The 21,088-nt window shown below is 38.4% G+C and overlaps 2 protein-coding genes across 3 annotated transcripts in view; one reads left to right on the top strand and one right to left on the bottom strand.

Moving 5' to 3' along the window:
• LOC124233765 (protein PALS1) overlaps window positions 1-3,388 on the top strand; it is a 90,008-nt gene extending 86,620 nt beyond the window's left edge. For both annotated transcript variants that reach the window (XM_046650953.1, XM_046650952.1), the window contains exon 15: window positions 365-3,388. In XM_046650953.1, the coding sequence (XP_046506909.1) occupies window positions 365-541 (177 nt within the window). In that variant the 3' untranslated portion in view covers window positions 542-3,388. The remainder of the gene's footprint in view (window positions 1-364) is intronic.
• Window positions 3,389-4,684: 1,296 nt separating this feature from the next.
• On the bottom strand, window positions 4,685-20,758 carry LOC124233764 (V-type proton ATPase subunit D). Its single transcript, XM_046650951.1, has 9 exons — window positions 20,586-20,758; window positions 15,703-15,820; window positions 11,757-11,836; window positions 10,320-10,387; window positions 9,562-9,606; window positions 8,482-8,585; window positions 7,839-7,905; window positions 6,563-6,641; window positions 4,685-5,381 (listed from the first exon to the last, which is right to left on the bottom strand). Exons 1-9 carry the CDS (start codon window positions 20,624-20,626, stop codon window positions 5,240-5,242), a joined length of 744 nt encoding a protein of 247 aa, XP_046506907.1. The 5' UTR covers window positions 20,627-20,758; the 3' UTR covers window positions 4,685-5,239.
• Between the last annotated feature and the right edge of the window lie 330 nt (window positions 20,759-21,088).

Below are 21,088 nucleotides of genomic sequence, written 5' to 3'. Positions count from 1 at the left end.
GGAGAGGATATGATGCCTTAAAATGTTTGAAAACGCGTGTCTGTATGGAATTCAAAGTTCCTTTCTGTGCTTTTGAAGCCTCTAGTCTTGTGGGTGAGATAAGAGAAATATATGAAAACCTAAATAGCAGTATAAACGGGCTATATTGAGTCCCAGATGATTCACAATGTGAGTCCCGAAGATACCAGAGCAAAGGAAGTCACTGTGGCCATGACAGGGTTGGGGAGGAGCTCCTGAGGTTGAGGATTTTGAGAGAGAGAAGGAAATCAATGTAAGATCATTTCTTGTTCTTCAGCCATCTCTGTCTCATTCTATATTTGGTAAGGAATGGAATGACCTCACAGTTTTTATCTTCTCTTTGCAGCCTGAGGAATTGAGAGAAATCATTGAGAAGACTAGAGAGATGGAGCAGAACAATGGCCACTACTTTGACACGGCAATTGTGAATTCAGATCTTGATAAAGCCTATCAGGAATTGCTTAGATTAATTAATAAACTTGATACTGAACCTCAGTGGGTGCCATCCACTTGGCTGAGGTGAAGGAAACGTCTGTTCCATGGCATGATTGGACTTGAGCTGGCAAAGTGCCAGTAGGAAAACAGCCCTGATACTTCAGCAAGATGCTGAAAGGTGAGGATAAGGTGGCAGGCAGTATAAGCTGTAGACTTGTTCTTAGATCTCAAGCTAGTGAGAAAATCCCCTTAGGCAATTTGTGCACAGCAGTCTTTATTCTCTATTCATGGCTTTAGAGGTTCTTGCCTCGTTTGGGGATTCTAAATGGAAGCTTTCAACAGAGCAGTTCCATTTTATCCATGTAAAAACCTTTAATTCTATTTTCACCTAACTAAATCTTTTCTGCCTAGTCATATTTCCATGAAAAACTTGTGTGTATATACACAATGGTCCATGTCTCACACAGTTATAAATATTGTTATTTAACAGTTAACTTAAATGACTTCATGGAAATTTGGGGGGGGGGGGGGGACATGTGCTTCAGTGCACTGTGCAAGACAGTATTTGGCCAGAAGACTGGTTTAGTCATCAGAAATACTTTCCTAAATAAAAGGTGCCACTGTGGTTTGGAGCTACTCTGTTAGGCTTGAATTCATTTGTATGTCTTTTAATTCTTAAAAAACATTCCATTAGAGCACCAATTTTTTAGCTCAAACTTTGTGGATCAGACTTTTCTGCACGCTCGGCAGACTCTGATCTAGTTAAACGTACACAACGTATGCTGATCTTTTTAAAAATATGATTTTCTTAAATTTTCTTAATTTTTTTCTTAAATTGTTGCAAGTGATTTGATGACCTTGCTTCTTTTCTCTGATCTGGATAGTACAATAGAATGTGTGTTAGATTTTTATGAATGGCAGATGTTCATATAAACTGTGTTGACTAAGTTTCTTCCTCATGATGCAGATAGTTTTTTATGTACATGAGAGGACATAGCACGTTTGATAGATTTTTGCATTTTTATATATGAGCACAGTATAATTTCATGACTGTGCTGTGTTATATAGGTAATAAACTGGAATTCTGTGATGAATGTAGCTGCTGTACTGTATACTAATATTTAATAGGTTGACAAATAGTCATTGAGAACACTTGGTCAACATTGAAATAAAATTATATATATCTGAGGGAAATATGATGACAGCTGACTTTGAGATCAGAAGGAAAGGATGACCTGAAAGTCACTTGAACATCTTAGGAAAAGAACATTAGAGGGGAGAAAGTTAAGCATATAGAAACAGGTTTTTATCCTAACAAGGTCTGCCTCTTATGACCAGAATGCAACAGCTTGCTATATCATAAATGTTTAAGCTAATGGGATTTTTGTACTGTCTCTATAGCTGTAGCTTTACAATTCAACTTCTGTAATTGACATGGAAAGTCAATTTGTTAGTTTCTTCAAGCCTTTAGGGATGGTGTGATGTGTGACAAACAACCTCAAATGTGAATGTCTTTATTTTTATGATGACTTTAGCTACAGCATTTCCCGTTCCCAAAGCTAAACACTGGAATAATACTGAGTTGTCACTTAATTTAACATAAGCAATTGTTTTTAATGAGTAGTTTGTCTCAGTGTCATGTATATATTTGATTTTTTTCTCTTCTACGGAATTTTATTTGAACAAATGTAGACAGTTTATATGTTGCCTTTTTCTGTTCAAATTTGCATGGCCTCAAAGTTGGCTGCAGAGTGTGTCTTATGTGGAAATACTTTCAAGATAATGTTCCTTAGGAAGAAAGTAACATTACTGGGTTAGGGAAGGAATGCCATACATACTGTCTTCAGGTCTGAAACACTCCAGCTTATGGCAAGAAAACGCAAAGGTCACACTGATTTTCAGCATTGAAAACCAAGGAATATAAAGCACTTAATCTTTTCAGTTTTCCAGTGTACTTTCTCCTCAGGAATGAAAGGTAGTCTATGGTAGACAATAGAGATTTGTGAACTGCTTATCATAACTGACAGCTGTTTTCAACCCTAAAATCTAAAATGTTGGTAGTGTAAGTTAAGTTAGATGATATTTCAGGGAGTGTCAGTAAGTGGCTGTTGTGCCAGTCTCTGAGTTAGCCTGCAGACTGCAGGGCCACACTAGGGCCATGTGTTGTCAAGACTCAGACATGGCTTTAACAAGCAAACCCCCTACTAAGGCACATGCCATGCCCGAGTATACTTTTAGGAAGTCTAAGGTGACAAGAGAGATCTGGGGGGTCAGTAAAGTCCTATAGTTCTCTCCCTCCTCATCAGCAATGGGAGAGAGAGAAATGTTTATGCCCCAAACTTGTCTCAGTCCTAGTGATCTGGATGTGCTGATACTCAACACAGTCCCTAAACAAAGAGAAAACTGAGTTGTTGCTGACTTCCTTGAAAGAAAATGGAAAAAAGCCTTGCTATACACCTAACTGTTGAGCTGCTCTGGCCAATTCCATTTCCTGTCTCTCTGTGGTTCTGATTGGAGACCCCAGTGTGGGGGAGGTCTTAACCACTTATAGGAATGATACCAATAGCTAATGGAATGCACATGTTAATGCAAATAAGGAAATATCTTCCTTTACTAAATTTTCTTAAGTCAGAACAAACAGAAAGAAGAATAGTAGTTAGACTAATCCAGATTTGCTTTCTATGAAAATCTAATGTCTGGAATTTTATTCCTTTTCTCCTGGCCTAAGGAATATGTATTGATAAGGAATAATTTGAATGTAATTTTGTGAATGTGTGTGGAAAATATAAACCAGGGATTTAGCCTTAATAAAGGTAACCTGACATCTGTTGTTAGTCCTTTGTACTCTCTTACCCTGTATCTGCACTCTTGTTATTTTGAGATGTCATACTGCACACTGTTATTGTAAAAATAAAAAGTAAAATTATATTTCAAATAAAAAAAAGCCACTGAGTACTTTCTCTTGCTGTATTTATATCCTCTCCATTCATGGTTCAACACATCTGACAAACAGGCTGCCTTCAAGTTTGTGCCTGAAGCAAGTCCGTTGGAACCTCGGGATGAAACGCACAATACTTTTTAATGTATTCTTCATGGTGGAGGAGTGCCCCCTGTTGGCACAGATGTGGATCTTGTTTCCCTACAATGCCATGAACTTGGAAGTTTTCTGGGGAAGAAAGTATGTAATATGTGGGCAAATTCTGCTTATATGCAGCCAAGGATTTGAGGACGCTGAGGACAGGATATAAGTTGTTGATAAATAGATGATGTATTTCATTTCTCCCCTTTTTCTACTATACTACTCTGTATCTCCCAAAGGAGGCAAATCACATACCAACAAAAAGTGTCACACACACACAGGCCCTACGTCTTACCTTTACCCAAAGTTTTAAACATCGGGGAGGCAGAAAGGATAGAAGTGAAAGGTGTAGAAACTCTGAAGGTAGACTGCCTGGATTTAGTCTGAATTCACCACTTTCTAGCTTTTTGACCGAGGACAAACTACTCAAGCTCCTTGTGCCTCAAATCTTCTGTGAAATGTGGGATTAAAATAATATGTACCTCTTATGGCGGTTGTGATGAGATAATATATGTAAAACACTTAGAACAGTACCTGGCACATAACTAAGGTCTATTATTTTAGAGCAGGTACTTAAATGTTAGCAAAACTGGTGCTTTAAAGAGCCTAGGCTACGATATCAATTGATTTACATACAACACTAATAAGGCCAGTATCACAATTTTACTAAAATTTGTTCCATGGCCAATCATGTCAAAAATGCCTGGAGCTGGGTACAAGAAAGCCTGAGTGATCACGGAGAGCTCACATCAAATCAAACTACAAAAAATCTCAGTCACCTCATGATATGGCCACACAAATGCCTCATATTCCTATATGGAAGATGGCAAGTTGTTACTGCTTATAAAACAGTAGAAAGTTACCTTAGTACTTAATCCCAAATAGGAGTTAGGATTTTTTCTTAAATTAGGAAAGAAAGAAGTATTAATAAGCCTTCAACTCATTGGCAGTCATACATTCATTAGTACCCCAAAACTCAGCAGTCATCTCAGTAAGCTTATTAGTAAATCGCTGATAATATGAAGGGAGGAAAAGGGAGGCTGCCCCACTTCTACATGTCTGCAGAGAAAGCTCCTTTTGGATGACAATCCCATGTGCCAATGTGAGCATAAGAACATGACTGTTAGTCTTAGCAGTAAATTAATAAACAACTCATTTTTAAATGATTTTACTGTTTATACCAGAGTCACATTTAAATTGGCAGAACTGCTCCCAAGACAGACAGGACAGACACCTGTCATGCAAGGAAAAGTTAAGTGAAGGTTTTCATAAAGCTTGAGGAGAGAAGTACCACAGTAACACAAGGATGGCTGCAGAATCTCAGACAACAGTGCTAAGGTGTGCAAGTGGGTAGGAACAAAGGGGCTCCAGCAGTAGTTGCCCTCCGTGTGTTGGCCTGAGACCACTGCTGTTTCCTAATATGCTTGGTAGGCAGATCCTTTGTAACAGATGTAAATAGAGTAGGGTGACACTTCTGCAGAATAAATTCTTTAAGTTCCTGGACAGATTCTACAAATCTTTTCTGTGATAAATGGTTGCTGAATTATGATTCTGCAAAGGGAATCCCATAAATGGACATCCAGGAAACTTTTACAACCAGTGAAATTCTTAGGCCAAAAAAATAAACAGCCACACATACAAAACCTACACATCGTGACTTAAAATGGTGCCATGTTAGGGCTTCTGAAAGAACCAGAGCAGGAAAGATTATTCAAACAGAAGATCCTCATCCTTCTCTTCAGCCAGAAGATTAGCAGGCTCCATCACCTCTCCAGCTGCCCTCCGTTGCTCCAAGTCCTTCTCACATTTTTCCTTGAGAATCTTTTTCTTCTCTTGTATTTTCTTTAACCTGTAAAATAAAGGAGGGGATTTTCTCAACACTGTTTCAGTACTAAGTAAATTTGATTCCTTCTAGTTTTGTCACAAGGATAATAAACACCTACAAACTAGAACAAAATTTTACTTTTAATAATTTCAATAGCTATTTATTTATAACCCATTTTTTAAAAACAGATTTGAAGTAGAATATACAAATATTTTTATGCTAATAACTGATTTCAAAAGCTCCTATCCCGGGGTGAATAAACTTTGAAATCCATTCCCTGATTTGAGCATTCAGACATTTAGTAAAATTTTGGATCATTCAATTTAGATGACCACAACCCTGAAGGTCACTGAAGGACATAAACTAAATAACCTTTGATAATTAAGATTATAAATCATATTCAGATGCTACTCAACGTCCAAGACAACCATGTTTTCCCTGAATACATCTGCTATCACTTGTCTCCCACTTGTCTGAACCTGGCACACTGACCCCTGTACACCACCTTTTTAGTACTTATTGTCCTTACTAGCTGTGAATGTTCATAACCAATTCACGTACATGCATCATTTCTCTCAAGTTCTGTGCTAATTCTCTAACAGTATGATTTACACTAGTCACGTGCTGCACAATGACGTTTTGGTCAACGATGGACTGCATATATGACAGTGGTCCCATGAGTACCATGCAGCCTAGGTGTGTAGTAGGCTAAACCATCTAGGTTTGTGCAAGTACACTCCATGATGCTTGCAGAACAATGAAATCGCCTAACGATGCATTTTTATCAGAAGATATTCCCATCGTTAAGTGATGCATGGCGATTACATAATGCCCTCAAGTAGTTTATACCTTCTCCTGGAACATACTCAACATGGAATACATATTTGTTGACTAATTTCAGCTTCTTTTTATGTGGGAAACACCCAGTTTAAATCACTGTTTCATTTTAAAGAATACTTAAGTCTATTAATGGTTTCTCTGAAGACCTAAGTTCCAATTTGGAGATGCCATGTTGTAGGTATGTGTAAAACTTGGCATTGATTTGTCTCCACTGCCTTTGGCAGTATTTTTTCTTCCTTTATTTATCAGAATAAAATACAAGCTGTGCTAACTCTAAAGAACATAAGCCAACAAGTCTCTCAGCAAATTGAGCCTTTGGAATATGGAAAACAAAAAATGATCAATAACTGCCAATTCCAACAAACCTATAGAACTCTTCTCGCTCTCTCTCATCCAGCTCTGTGATGATATAGGCAAGGGTACGTTCAATCCGGGGGATGATGACTAGGGTTGAAAAAAATATATATGTGAGAACTTCAAACCTCCTTTTTTAAAATTGCCAGTGCTCATTTCTATAATAGTTATTTGTTTTTTCAAACTGTAAAATTCACATACATTTAATGCAGAAAACTTAGAAAACAAAAAGACAAAGAAAAAGAAATAAAATGGAAGTATAATCCAACCACGCTAAAGTAACTACTGTAAAGACTTTGGTATATGCCCTTCTAGTGTCTTTTCTATGGACAGATAATACGGGACCACGATATACACAACAATGAATAGACTGAATTTATGTGAACATGCAATATTGAACCAAAGATGTTATTTTAAATATAATAGCAATCCACTATTAAAAAAGGAAGCATCATGCAGAGAGAATGCAGTAAGTTGAGACCTGTGTCGGTCGTAAGGTTCTGTTTACATAGAATTTGCCTATTCTGTTTCTAGAATGTGAACGCCTTGAGAGTTGGAACTACCATCCATTTTGTTTTGCTTGCAATTCCATGTACAAGGCCTGCCACTAGCAATCGGGAAATGTGTTTTCAGTTTTTAAAAAGTGAAATAACTTCCTCTTTAACACATAGAGCCCAAGAAAAATTAATTTCTTTGCTGTTTCAAATTTTGCTCCTTTCTTACCTTAAAATTGAATAAATGTTTCTTTAATGAAAACTGAGTTTCTTGAGCAAAAAGTATTGTTTCAAAACTATGCATAGTTTTAAAATAATGAAATAAAAGATGGAAAAATAAATGCATCAAATGAAAAAATTTATTTTTAGAAATCAAAAGAAGAGCTCAAGAACAGGACATAAGGCCAAAGGGAGAAGAATTTAACATTAAATATTTAATGTGTTCAAAAAGATATATCATTCAATCACTATAAAGAACTAAAGAAAACACTAGGGCCCTTGAGAAATAGAATTTCACCCTTTATTCATGAATTAACCAGAAATGAATTAAAACATTTCATAATTTTTAACTCACCACTCTCCTCTGTAACTCCACACACATTGTAAATCACACACATACTTCTACCAAAGCACTACTAATACTTTCCTGTACCCCTGACTCACTGCCTTCCCACCATGGGCAGGGACAATGTCTCAGTCACCTGCAGTCAGTGCCTGATTCCTAGCAGCTGTGTAACAAATGTGGCATACGGACAAGTGAAGAACAAAGCACCTCATGGCAGCTTATACTCACCATGTTCAATGGCGTTTACACGCCTGTTGGTTATCTTAATAGCTTCATCCAAAGTAACAAAGGAAGTCTAAAATAAGAGGACAAATTAATAATGTAAGCACAGTCTTCATAATCATACCCTGTTCACTGGCTTAATTCTGACTGCATTTGTAAAGAACTTCTGGAAACCAAGATCACTTCTTTCAACAAGCTTAAAAAACAGAAAATTCTAGTGAGATGTCCATAGAGCTAACACGATTTCCATGCTACTATAATTTGTTTACTTCAGACTCACCTAAAGTTATAAAAATGGTAAGAGGAGAGAATTATGCACTGATGACCTAGATATATATGAACTGGCCACAAAGGAAAATGACTTACATGCATAAACCACGTTATATTTGCATTTAAATCTAATATTGACTGATGCTGTTCTCACCCAGCAAAGAGTGAAACTATACCATTGCACCAACATTTCGTTAGTAGTAAAAAGTAGGGACAATGGTGCAGAAGCCACCATTTCAGAAATCAAAACATCTTTGGCTTGTTTCACATAGGTTCATGGAAACAGTTTACAGTACTAAGTGCAGCAGGCTCTGATTCAAGATCTGAATCAACTATGAGAAATCAGCCTGCAGAGTTCTCCAGCTCTTCTGCTACTGACCTGCAGCGAAGCTAGTTCCACCAGTAGTTCCACTGCTTTGGCATAATTCCTCTTTAGTTTAGCTAGTTGTTCCCCACCTCTGGCTAAACCAGTTAGTTCATAACCTGAAAAAAACCAGTCAGACAACATTTGTAATTAGAGAGTAAATAATCTTCCCTAAAAGTCCCCAAAAGATAAGTCAGAATAATACCAAACATGGAAAAACAAATCCACTAACGCTTGTTACATGCAAACATGAAGTGCCCACCTCACTCCCAAACACTGCAGACATGCTGCTGAATAGTTTCCCACAAGGATACTATTCTAAATATAACTACAGGAGAAGTTTTTAACCAACCTTCACTTCACCAGCTTACTGGGTTAATCAATGTGCCCCAATCCCTTTGTGGATCATACTGCCTGATGCCCCGGTCCAGTGACACTTTTGTTAAAAGCTGACTCTCTAGAATGCTCTACCTCTTTATTTGAGCTGTACTAAATATTCTACATGAACCAATGAAAAACGAAGGTCAAAGGAAGAACACTGTTGTTTCTATTAACAAAAGTCGATCACTTTGGGAAGACTCAGTAAAGATGTGTTACTACCCAAACAATGCTGTCAAATTAGGAAAAGCTGAGACAACTATAAAAGAATTGAGAGAGGGCTTTAAAAATCTAGGAAGAGTCAGCATTCAGATTGTGTCACAGAGTCTAAGATCTTATTCTCTTTAAAGAGATCCAAACCGGAAATTATAAACAGCACATTATGGTTTATGCAGAAAGGTAACATGGAAGTCTAATCAGTAGATTCATACTCAAAGAAAGGCCATGGCCTTATATTGTTAAAATGGCAAATGATTATACATTTATGTATTTCTAGTTTTAAACAAAATATTTTAAGACATGTACAGTGTTTCATGACTCCCTAACACTTTTTTGATTAACTGATTAAGTACTGTCCTGACTGTACAGATAAGAAGGCTTCTAACACTGGAACCACTGAACTCTAAGAAGGTCTATCTAGCACCATTTTCCAGAAGAAGGTTCATTTAAAGAGGAATCAGGAGAAACACACACTAACACAAAAAGTTTGACACTTACTGTCAGTTCCCTCTTGGTAATGTTCAAATACTGGCAAAGTAACACCTGTGAAACACAAACACAGATGGATTCACAAACATGTCCTTGAAGTACTGTTTTGTAATCACTGCTTCCTGTGTTTCTTTTTCAGCAAATACTCAAAAGTCAAGAGAGTGGAATTGTAACTGGTTTTAATGAATGAATTTAAGAACCTGCCTAAAGTGTGTTCATTCGTACTCAAAGGTCAAATTATCCTGAGTAATAAGAGATCTAGTTGTTAAGATGGTTTTTTTCTTTCAGCTTTGAGGTATACTTAATATACCCAAAAAATGCACATATTTAATGTATACATTTTGATGAGTTTAGACATGGATACACCCACGATACCATCATCACAATCAAGGTAATAAACATATCCATTACCTCCAAGATTTGTTTTCTTTCCTGTGTGTCTGTGTAGTTAAGAACACCCAACATGAGATCTACAAGTTTTTAAGTGCACAGTGCTGTATTGTTAACTCCAGGCACAATACTGTACAGGAGATCTCTAGAATGTATTCATCTTGCATAACTGTTTATATCCACTGAACAACAACTCCCCACTTCCCCCACCCCCATGCCCTGACAACCACCAGTTACAATGGTTTTAACATGTAAAGCCAATCAACTTGTTCTAAGTAGAAAGAGAAATTGGGACATCAAGATCTTGCTGGATCAACAGGTTAATTTTAAAGTGTTACCTTTTTTCTCCAAAGGGTTCTAAAGGGTTGAAAACTTACCTGCTACGTTATCTTTCTTTGCTCGAATCTTCACCTGGGCTTTATTTACATTTTGGATAACTGTGGTGCTGCAGAAAAAGAAAAGGCCTTGACTTAGTTGAGTTTTTAGAGTGAGAAGAAACCTACAAGGACCCATTGGGTAACTTCAGCAAGAGTGAGACATCACAATTAAGCACGTTTTGGTAATTGTTTTTTCAATTATCAAAATTGTTTTTTTTCAATTTTTCAATCACTGCTGCCAGAGAAGGGTCTGAGAAAGCAAAGAATGAACAATATTAGAAACGTTAGCCATAAGAAAACAACAAAGAATGCTTTTAAAGTAAGTGGATTACTTGAGTTTTCAGTCAGACATGTAGTGCGTGGATGTGACTTTAGGGATTTTTATTTTAATGTAATTTGGAGAAAACTTTCCTTCCTTCTAGGTTTCCTGTTTGGCTGATCAGGAGTTCAATTCCTTTACCCTGGAACCTAACTTCCACCTGGCTTTGTCTGACTTCCCACTTGTTATCATAAAATAAAGTGTCTTCCCCAAAACCACCCTAAAACACAGAAATACTACTTATACACTACTGATTCCCTGCCTCTGCGGGAAAAGTCAATGTAAGTTGTTAGCCTACCAGCATTGGCAAAATGTCAAGTCTACCGCTTCAAAAGGACTTATGGCCCTCAGGCTATAAGACCTGCCCACCAGATCATACAAACTAAGGATGGAGGCATTGTGTCATGGGTAAAAAGACTAGAATTAAAAACTCTGAAAACAACTTCCACCTCTGGCCCCAAATAAGCATTTGACGTCAGAAAGACACTGAACTTAAACTGAGAATAACAATACTTGCCTAGTCTACCTCACAGGCTTATCTGAAGAATCACATAACATTCAAATTGGCAAAACCCCTTTGTAAAGCAATAACTAAAACCATTTTGTATGCTTTGTAAAGAATATATTAATGTAAAAGCAATAAAATTCATGCCCTTTAAACAACCAATTCCATTCTCAAAAATCTATCCAAAGGAAATAATTTATAGAAAAAATATATATATATGCATGAAGATGTTCCTGGCACTTTTTCTAATATTCCAAAAACCTGAAAATCAATCCAAAAGTCCACCATTAGGAGAAAAGATTAATAAATTATGGTACATCTAAAGAAAGATTATGCAGCCATGTGAAAACAAAGAAAAATGTTTATGATACAATGGTAAATGAAAACAGACTATAAAATATTAAGTAACCAGTACCTGCAACTATGTAACAGATACATGTGGGTGGTAACACCGACAGTGGTATTAAGGTGAGGGGGTTAAATTGTTCTTCCCTATTATTAAGATACCATTTGTCCTTAATGCTTATGTATTTTTTAATTAAAAATAGTTTTTAAATGAAATTATGAACATGAAAGCACCTGCTTTTTCGAAACACTCCTCTAGTCTTCTTACCTAAAGTCCCCGGCTGTGAACTTGGCCTCAGCAAGTGAAAAGGCAGCTTCTCTCATCACTTCACCCATCAACATTTTAGTCTGGAAAAGCATAAACAGCAGATTCAACCAAGTTTTTTATAGGCAAAAATCATCATAATTATGTTCCTTTAATAACCATCAGTATTTTATGCCAGGTGTGATGTAAATATTGATTTGATAATAGAAATTTCCAATTTTGTTTGAACAGTTTTGGTTATGGTCACTAACAATGTTGTAAAACTAGGAGTTTTGGAATTAACACATAGAACAAACACATTAAGAAATATAAAAGTGATGGGGCCGGCCCAGTGGCGCAGCAGTTAAGTGCACACATCCTGCTTCGGTGGCCCAGGGTTTGCCGGTTCGGATCCCAGGTGCGGACATGGCACCACTTGGCATGCCATGCTGTGGTAGGTGTCCCACATATAGAGTAGAGGAAGATGGGCACAAATGTTAGCTCAGGGCCAGTCTTCCTCAGTAAAAAGAGAAGGATTGGCAGCAGATGTTAGCTCAGGGCTAATCTGCCTCAAAAAAAGAAATATAAAAGTGAATCTTTACTGAAGGACTTTCCTTCTTCCTGAACAGGTCCATGCCGATTTGATCGAATCTCTTAAATTCACTGCAATGCAGTCAAAATCCTAATGGCATAGTGATTTTTTTCCCATGTAATTTTTTTTTAATTATTGCGATAACATTGGTTTATAACATTATATAAGTTTCAGGTGTACATCATGATATTTCAATTCCTGTGTAGATTACATCATGTTCACCACCCAAAGACTCAAACTACAATCCATCACCACACACCTGTACCTAATCACCCCTTTTGCCCTTCTCCCTCCCGCCCCACTTCCTCTCTGGTAACCACCAATCCAATCTGTCTCTATGTGACTGTTTTTGTTTTTATCTTCTACTTATGAGTGAGATAATACATTATTTGACTTTCTCCCTCTGACTTATTTCACTTAGCACAATACCCTCAAGGTCCATCCTTGTTGTCACAAATGGCCAGATTTCATAATTTCTTCTGGCTGAGTAGTATTCCACTGTATATATATGCCACATCTTCTTTATCCATTGATCCGTTGATGGGCACCTAGGTTGCTTCCAAGTCTTGGCTATTGTGAATAATGCTGCAATGAACATAGCAGTGCATGTATCTTTATGCATTCATGTTTTCATGTTCTTTGGATAAATACCAAGAAGTGGAATAGCTGGATCATATGGTAGTTCTAGTCTTAATTTTTTGAGGAATCTCTATACTCTTTTCCATAGTGGCTGTACCAGTGTACACTCCCACTAGCAGTGTATGAGAGCTCGCTTCTCTCCACATCCTCTCCAACACTTGTTGTTTCCTGTGTTGTTAATTATAGCTATTCTCACAGGAGTGAGGTGATATCTCATTGTAGTTTTGATTTGCATTTCCCTGATAATTAATAACGTTGAGCATCTTTTTCAAGTGCCTGTTGGCCATCTGTATATCTTCTTTGAAGAAATGTCTGTTCAGATCTTTGGCCCATTTTTTATTTGGGTTGTTATTCTTTTTGTTGTTGAGATGTGTGAGTTCTTTAAATATTTTGGATATTAACCCCTTTTAAAAGATATCGGCTTGCAAATATTGGCATAGTGATTTTAAAATACGTCTGGAACATTTAATGTTTGAGAATACCCAACAATTTTTTTGAAAGAGAGGAAAAAGTGGGACCTGTGGGTAGGGAGATACTTTCCCAAGTATTAAAAGTGTACAGCTATGATCATGAAATGTATCTGGTACTGGAACAGATAAGCCAACGAAGTAGAATAGAGTGTTCAGAAATAGCCCCAGGGTTATACGGGAATTTAGTAAAGAGACCATTGTAGTGGCCATCCATTTACAAAGTAAGGCTAAAAATCCTACCTCCTCACAGCACACCAAAAAAAAAGTCCAGAAATATTAAAGATAAAGGTATTTTTTTCAAAAAAAAAAGCATAAAATAACAATAGAATATATAGTAGAATATTTTCCTAATTCTTTTAGGCTTTTCTAAGCATTGTATATAACCCAAAGGCGATATAAAGGAAAAGACTAACAGATTTGACCCAATATTAAGATATCATTTTCTATAAGTTAAAAGATAAGCAAAATACTAGAGAAAATATTTTTAGCATTTTACACTCTCACTAGAATGTACATATAGAACTTCTACCAAAAAATAAGAGAAAAACTTGCCCAAGAAAATCAAATTATCAGTAAACATGAGAAGATGCTCAACCTCATAACTAACCAAAAGTAATACAAATTAAAATAACATACCAATTTTAGCCCAACAGATTGGCAATGAATAAAAAAAAGATTAATATCCAGTTAGGAAGAATTTAAGAAAACAGGTCCCCTCACTAATCATTTGGTAGGAACATAAATTAGTATAACAATTTGGAGGCCAATTTGGCAGTTAGCTATTAAAAATTAAAATGAGGGGTTGGCCCAGTGGTACAGCGGTTAAGTTTGCACATTCTGCTTCAGCAGCCTGGGGTTCACCGGTTCAGATCCCGGGTGTAAACATGGCACCACTTGGCAAGCCATGCTGTGGTAGGCGTCCCACATATAAAGTAGAGGAAGATGGGCATGGATGTTAGCTCAGGGCCAGTCTTCCTCAGCAAAAAGAGGAGGATTGGCAACAGATATTAGCTCAGGGCTAATCTTCCTCAAAAAAAAAAATTGAGTATGTCCTCAAGATTCTAAGATTCTTTTACAGAGAAATGCTAGCATACATACACAAGTATTTAAGAGTACCCTCCCCCGCCAAAATGGTAAAATTACAAATTCATCAATAGAGAAATGGTTAAATTCCATTATCCATGCGATGGAGTACCATGCAGCTATTACAAAGAATGAGACAGATCTACATGCATTCACATAGAAAGCTGTCCATGTTCTGCCATGGGGTGAGGGAATGGCAGAGTGCGGCAGAAATGTTACAGGATTTTATATATATATAATATATGTGTATAAAATAAATATATATATATAAATTTATATATACATATGTAAAATTTTTTTATATATTTTATATACATATATAAAAATAATACTTTCATGTTTGTTACTAAAAGCATCCATGTGTGTGGTCACACATAGCCACACACGATACTCTTCATTTATGCTTTACAAAAGCACTACTTTTGGTATATGCTACCAAAAAGAAAGAAGGAAAAGAGTGAAAGGCTATAAATCAAAGTGTCACAACGAACTCCTTGGAAACGAGAGGATAGTTGGGGCAGGGAGGAGGGAGACATGGGAAAGAACCTTCACTTTTTTTTACATACTTCTGTATTCACTCATCATTTATCCAAAAAGCATTCAATTAAAACGTGTTATGTGCCAGGACTGTTCTAGGCACAGGGAATAGAGTGTTGAAAGGACCAAGTCCCTGCTCTCATGGAACTTACATTCTCTAGTGGAGGTAAACAGTCAAAGGAGAAAATATCATCGAGTAGTACATACTGTGATAAAAATAAACTAAGAAGATGTGAAAGAACATGGTGGTCACTTCAGATTTGGTGATCAGTAACGGCCTCGCTGAATAGACCAGAATGGCCTGAGAAGCCAGTCATGAAAAGTTCTGAGGAAAGAGCATTCCAGGCAGAAGAAACAGCTAATGCAAAGGCCCTGGAAGAAGTTGTTAGGAAGAATGTTCCAAATGAGGTCAGCGAGGCAGGCAGGGGCCAGATCAGATCAAGTGGGGCTTTGCAGGCAAGAGCAAGGAGTTTGGCTTTTATTAAATGAACTAGCTGAAACTTGCGACACTTATAACAGTACTTTTACTTTTGAAAGAAAAAAAGTTTAATTGAAATAACTTAAAGAAAAATTAAACTGCCAAGGGCCATGCTGGACTTTCCTTAGATATTTCTAAACTAAATACTGTTCTAAGCAAAGTTCCTTCTACCTCTATTATCTTCTTTAGGATCTGTCGAAATCGAAGAGTTAAGGCATCAGATTTTTTCTTCAGGAGGTTTCGACCTGTCTGTGCTCCTTTTAACCGAGCCTTCATGATGGTCTGTGCCCTATATAAAGAGAATTAAAGATATTTAATCCCATTGCTTGAAAAAATAAAAATATCTCCCCAAGTGTGTTAAAATTATACTTTTTTCTTTGATGTCACCAGAGTGAGAATATACAGCATTTGTAGCTGACAGGTTTAATTGGTTTCTCAATACTGTAGATTTCCACCCTCAATGTTCCATAAACGAGAAGTTTATTTATTTAAAACAAAACACTCTTTAATCAATTTCTGGAATAAGTATTTATTAAATCATAATAAAATTTATCAAGAGCCTTTTTATACTATGCCAGCATAGTTTAAATACTTATTTGATTTGTAAGTTAAAACAAAATATGTGTTTCAGTTTCCATCAGAGGTGTATTAAGGATAACAAAAAATCTGTCCACTAATACATATCAAAGTTTGAAATGCACTTACCTTCAGGATAAACAATTCCACTTTGGGGAATAAATCCTACAAGTTTACTTCCGATTGTATACAAAAACATGCACAAGATTAAGGATGAATACTCCACCCTTATTTGTAATAGCAAAAGGGTGGAAACAAGTTAAATGTTCCATAAGTCATGGTTCATCATACAATGGAATGATATGCAGCCATAAAAAAAAGAGAGGAAGGGAGATCTACATGTGCTCCCTATATGATATTGTCTTAGTTACGCACAGTAAGGGATAAATGTGCTTTCACAGATGTAGAGAACAGTTCTAGGAAGGATTCACAAAAAATGGTAACAGCTTCCTTTGGGAAATGGGGCTGAGTGAAAAGAATGGATTTACTTTTTACTACTATATTCTTTTGTACCTTTTGCATTTTACGCCACAATCACATTACCTTTTTCTATTAAACGTGTGGCATTAAAGTGTTTGGATATCACCAATCCACACCCTAATACCAATCATTTTATTAAGTTGTAAATAAAAATAGGTAACAAGTGACACATATAAGTAAAGACTCTTGAGAAGTGACAGCTACCGAAGTCTCTTTACCTCCTCATCCTAATGTTGTCCCATCAGAAACCCAAATACCAAATCAGGAAAGCAATAGCAGAAATTGACATTTCTGTTCTTGCTACCATATGCCAGATAAAATTTAACAATGGAAAACAAGTGGGTAATAAGATCCAACAATAGTCTGTGTAACGTAGATACTTAAAGTGATTTGTTTAAGAGGATATAATTTCATATGACTAGTGTTATAACCAACGGCAAAATAGCATATATTAATGAAGCTTTTGACTAAATTCTTAGGTTATACTGAAGTCTTTTACCATAGCACAAAGATTACTGACACAATTCGATAGCTGGGATTTTAGACATTATCTTGAAAGTTAGGGAAACGAGGCTCAGAAAAGTGAAACAACTTTCCTACAGTCACTCAGTGAAGAGAAGGCAGAGCAGGAACTTGAACCAGATTTCTGACCCCAGTGACTTGCCCAAGGCTCAAACTTAGGACCACTGGACCCCAACCACATGCCACACTGCCTGTAGCATCAGATGAACAATTTAGCTATCAGTGGCTGACTGGCCACTTTGCAGTGACTGGCCTCACTGGAGGTCTAACCAAGAGAGGCTGGTTCAGCTTCCAGCCTGAGCAGGAAATATCCACCCTAATGTGTACATTTAACATACAGTATTGTTGACACTAACCACCAGCATTTGAACTCAGAGAGTCAGATCAAAATTTCAGTCAAATACTAGGACTGCAGATTCCAGCAAGTTTATAGTAAAAAGACAAACTGGTTGATAAAACTGAATTTACCATGCCAATTTTAATTTCCTCTCAGGTAATGGAACCTCTGTGAAATAGACAAATTTTAATTCTTGAGGCTCCAGGAGTGGCTTGCTCAAGAGCTAACAGCCAGTATGTAGTAGAATCTGGGTTTGACTGACTTCTGTTGACTCCAAACCCTTGACGCCTCTTTTGCTTCCACCCTAAGCTTGTTTCGCTCTCTCTGGTGCCTAAGCGGGTGAAAGCTCATTTCACAGGATAACACTGCAAGGTGGAACTGTCTGAAACAGAAGTCACGGTGCATTTTCTAGCCTAGCTCCTAAAAAACCTGTTCTTTTACAAGTTTCACAGCTGCTCAGCCCTATGAAAAACGTCTGACCTTCGGCTAGGATAATGACTTTGATTCCAGCTGAATCAAAGACATCTGACTACATGACAAAGTACCCGCTGCTAAGCCTTAGGAAAATATTTAGAGAAGCGGCTACTTCCTGCACCTGATTTTCCTCTCAGTCAGCAAGCTGAGCGCTCTCAAACAGCAATTTTCACCTTCACAAACCTATCATTTTCTTGTCTAAGTGCAAAGGAGTCTATTTTCAACTTTTAGTCTCAAAGTAACAACAAAAAAATGTTAACACTTTGACTACTATCAAAGATAAACACAGCCAGATATTAGCTGAAGCAATGAAAACAGATTTTATTCAGTAACCACTGACCACAGGGGAAAGAGCTGAGCTCCATTCTGCTTTGCGCAGAGGTGACTGGGTGTTTTAAAGGAAGAATGAGGGAGGGGGGTGAAAGGGGACTCAAGTAGAGTCAGGGAAGTGAAAACCACAAACGGTTGGTCAGTGGAGATGTGATTAGGCCAGCTGTGTCTGCTAACGGCAATTAGGGAAGTTAGGATTCTATCTTCCCACAGAGACTGAGAGACAGAGGCCCTATCCCTCCCGATGATTACATTTCAAAGAAATGGTTCAGATCCCTGAGAAAGACATGTCTAAGTTGGAGAGACATATACACCTCAAAGGGAAAAGGAAGGACTCATAATGGTAAGCCCTTTTTAGTAAATGCCCTAAGAAAGGGCGGTCAGGGACCTATTGTCAGGTGTTGGATAAACAAACAGAAAATTCTCCTGGCAGCCATGAGCTTTCTCTGGCAGGCATTTTAATGGGGCCTGGGATCGTCCTAGGAGCACAGCCTTAGGGTGTTAGAAGCCATGCTAGAGTTTGGTGGACTCTCAGCGCAGAGGTTTGGACAGAGTCAGTCATTCAGTGCTGGGAGCCTGCAGTTCTTACTACCCCAGGGTGGTCCTGATCCTTATCTATCTCACAGGCACTGCCTTTCTCCACCACTGACCTGCTTCCTGCCAAGTACAAGCAACTATTAGAAAATCAGTAGGTGAAGTTAAAAAATAAACATAGGTTCACTGCAGCGTTATTCACAACAGCCAAGACGTGGAAGCAACACAAGTGCCCATCAACAGATGAATGAATAAAGAAGATGTGGTATATGTACACAATGGAATATCACTCAGCCATAAAAAAAGATGAAATTGTCCCATTCCCAACCACATGGATGGACCTTGAGGGTATTAGGTTAAGCGAAATAAGCCAGACGGAGAAAGACAAACACTGTCTGATTTCACTCATATGTGGAAGATAAACACATGGACAAAGAGAATCAATTAGTGGTCACCAGAGGGGAAGGGGCCTGGGGAGTGGGCATAAGGGGTAAAGCGGTGCATATATATGGTGACAAATAAAAATTAGACTATTGGTGGTGAGCACAATGCAGTCTATACAGAAACTGATAAACAATAATGTACATGTGAAATTACACAATGTTATAAACCATTACAACCTCAATAAAATAAGTGAAAAACAAAAGAACTATAATAATAGAAATAATAAAATAAAAATAAAATCAACAAAAACCCCTTCATTTCATCAAGAGCTGCAGCCACCTACGCAAAAATCTGGGTTTGGGGTTTGAATATAACTCTTTTAAGTGTCCTCAGATTCTCTAAGGTCAGGATGAAAACAAACAGAACACTCCGAAAGAGACAGGACCACAATTAGAAGATCTAAATGTCAGAGCCAAAGCTGATTTTCTGCTCCTCGCTGAAAAAAAGAAGAGGACGAGGAGGAGAGGGCAAATAAGAACAATCTTTACTTTCCACAAGTTGTTAGGCACATTTGAGAAAACTTGAAAATTTTTTTTACAAACTGGCCAAACACCTAGAAATAGCTATGCTATTTCTCCTGCCAAAGAATTCAGGCCAAAAGAGAAAGGCAGCCCACAACTGAGCAGATTCCAAGGCCTGGGTTCATCCAAAGAACTTTTTTTGTGGACGTTCTTGGACTAATAATCAAGACACTCATCCTGGAGAGAGCTCACAGTCCAGTGGGAAAGATATGTGATGGGTGATATCAACAGAGGTCGGAACCAGCTGCAATGGTGAGAGAGCAAAGGGAGTGCCTCAGAAACTCAGGGACATTTTTCCACCGCAGGTGAGTTTCACAGGATCTTGGAAAATGCGTAAGGGGATCCAAGATCGAATCTGACGTCCACGCTGGGGTGATTCGATTCAATTCCCAATTTGCCTTAGAAGCTTCTCCCATACGCTTCCCACCGCAGTAAACTTCCCTTCTCAAAGCACTTATCAAATCTCGTTGGCTTGTCCACGTCTCCGCTAACCTGTGAGCTCTGTGGGCAGGACTGGCGATTCACAATTACATAAATCCAGTGCCCGGCTCAACAAGGGGGTGTGGAAGGAACGGCACGATTAATGAGTAAAGTCAGCGGACCGGCAGCCTCTCCCATGGGCTGGAGTCGCTCTGTCCAGTCTGGTTCACTCAGAGGAATGTGTGAGGGGGCCGTCAGGGAGCCCGACTCGGAACTCACGGAAAGAGACTGGGGAGAGCTCAGGCTCGGCCGAGGAAACAAGAAACCTCGCTGCTGGTCCAGGATATGGAGGGACCGCGGCTCCGGGCGGGAGTCCGCGAACCTATGAGAGCTGCTTGTCCTATCCTCTTACTTACATTCGTGAGGGAAAGATTTCGATTCGGTCTTTGCCCGACATTCTGACGATGACTATGCGACTCGGGTCCCCGGCCCGGCAAGCGTGGCTGCGATAGCCCCAGCCACAGCGTCTTCCTGGGCTGGAATCAGCTGGTTGTGTCACTTGACTCCGCGTTGCTAAGAGGCAGCCGGAATACTCATTCTTCACTTCCGCTTCCTGTTGCCCCCGGAGGGGAGCGGAGAGGAAGGGCAGGGCAGGAAGAAGGCAATGCCCGGATGTCGAGGTGCGCGCACCGCGGGAGTGCCCCTCAATTCCGGTTCGCTTCCTAGCCCCTCCCCCTTCAGCTCCCAGGCGGCTGCGCAAGGCGCTGCACGCGAGGGGCGAAAGAACAGGCTACACTCCTCTCTTCCTCCACTTTTCGTCTCTGGTTACAGCGCCACCTCATGGTTGACTGAAGCTTTGACAGAAGATTAGTTCTTCTGGGACAAGAAATCAGAATCCTACATCTTCCCTGCGCCTTTA

Source organism: Equus quagga, unplaced genomic scaffold, assembly GCF_021613505.1.
Source record: "Equus quagga isolate Etosha38 unplaced genomic scaffold, UCLA_HA_Equagga_1.0 220_RagTag, whole genome shotgun sequence".
Classification (NCBI taxonomy): domain Eukaryota; kingdom Metazoa; phylum Chordata; class Mammalia; order Perissodactyla; family Equidae; genus Equus; species Equus quagga.
The sequence above is the reverse complement of the archived record's forward strand: the minus strand, read 5'-3'. Positions and strand labels throughout refer to the sequence as shown.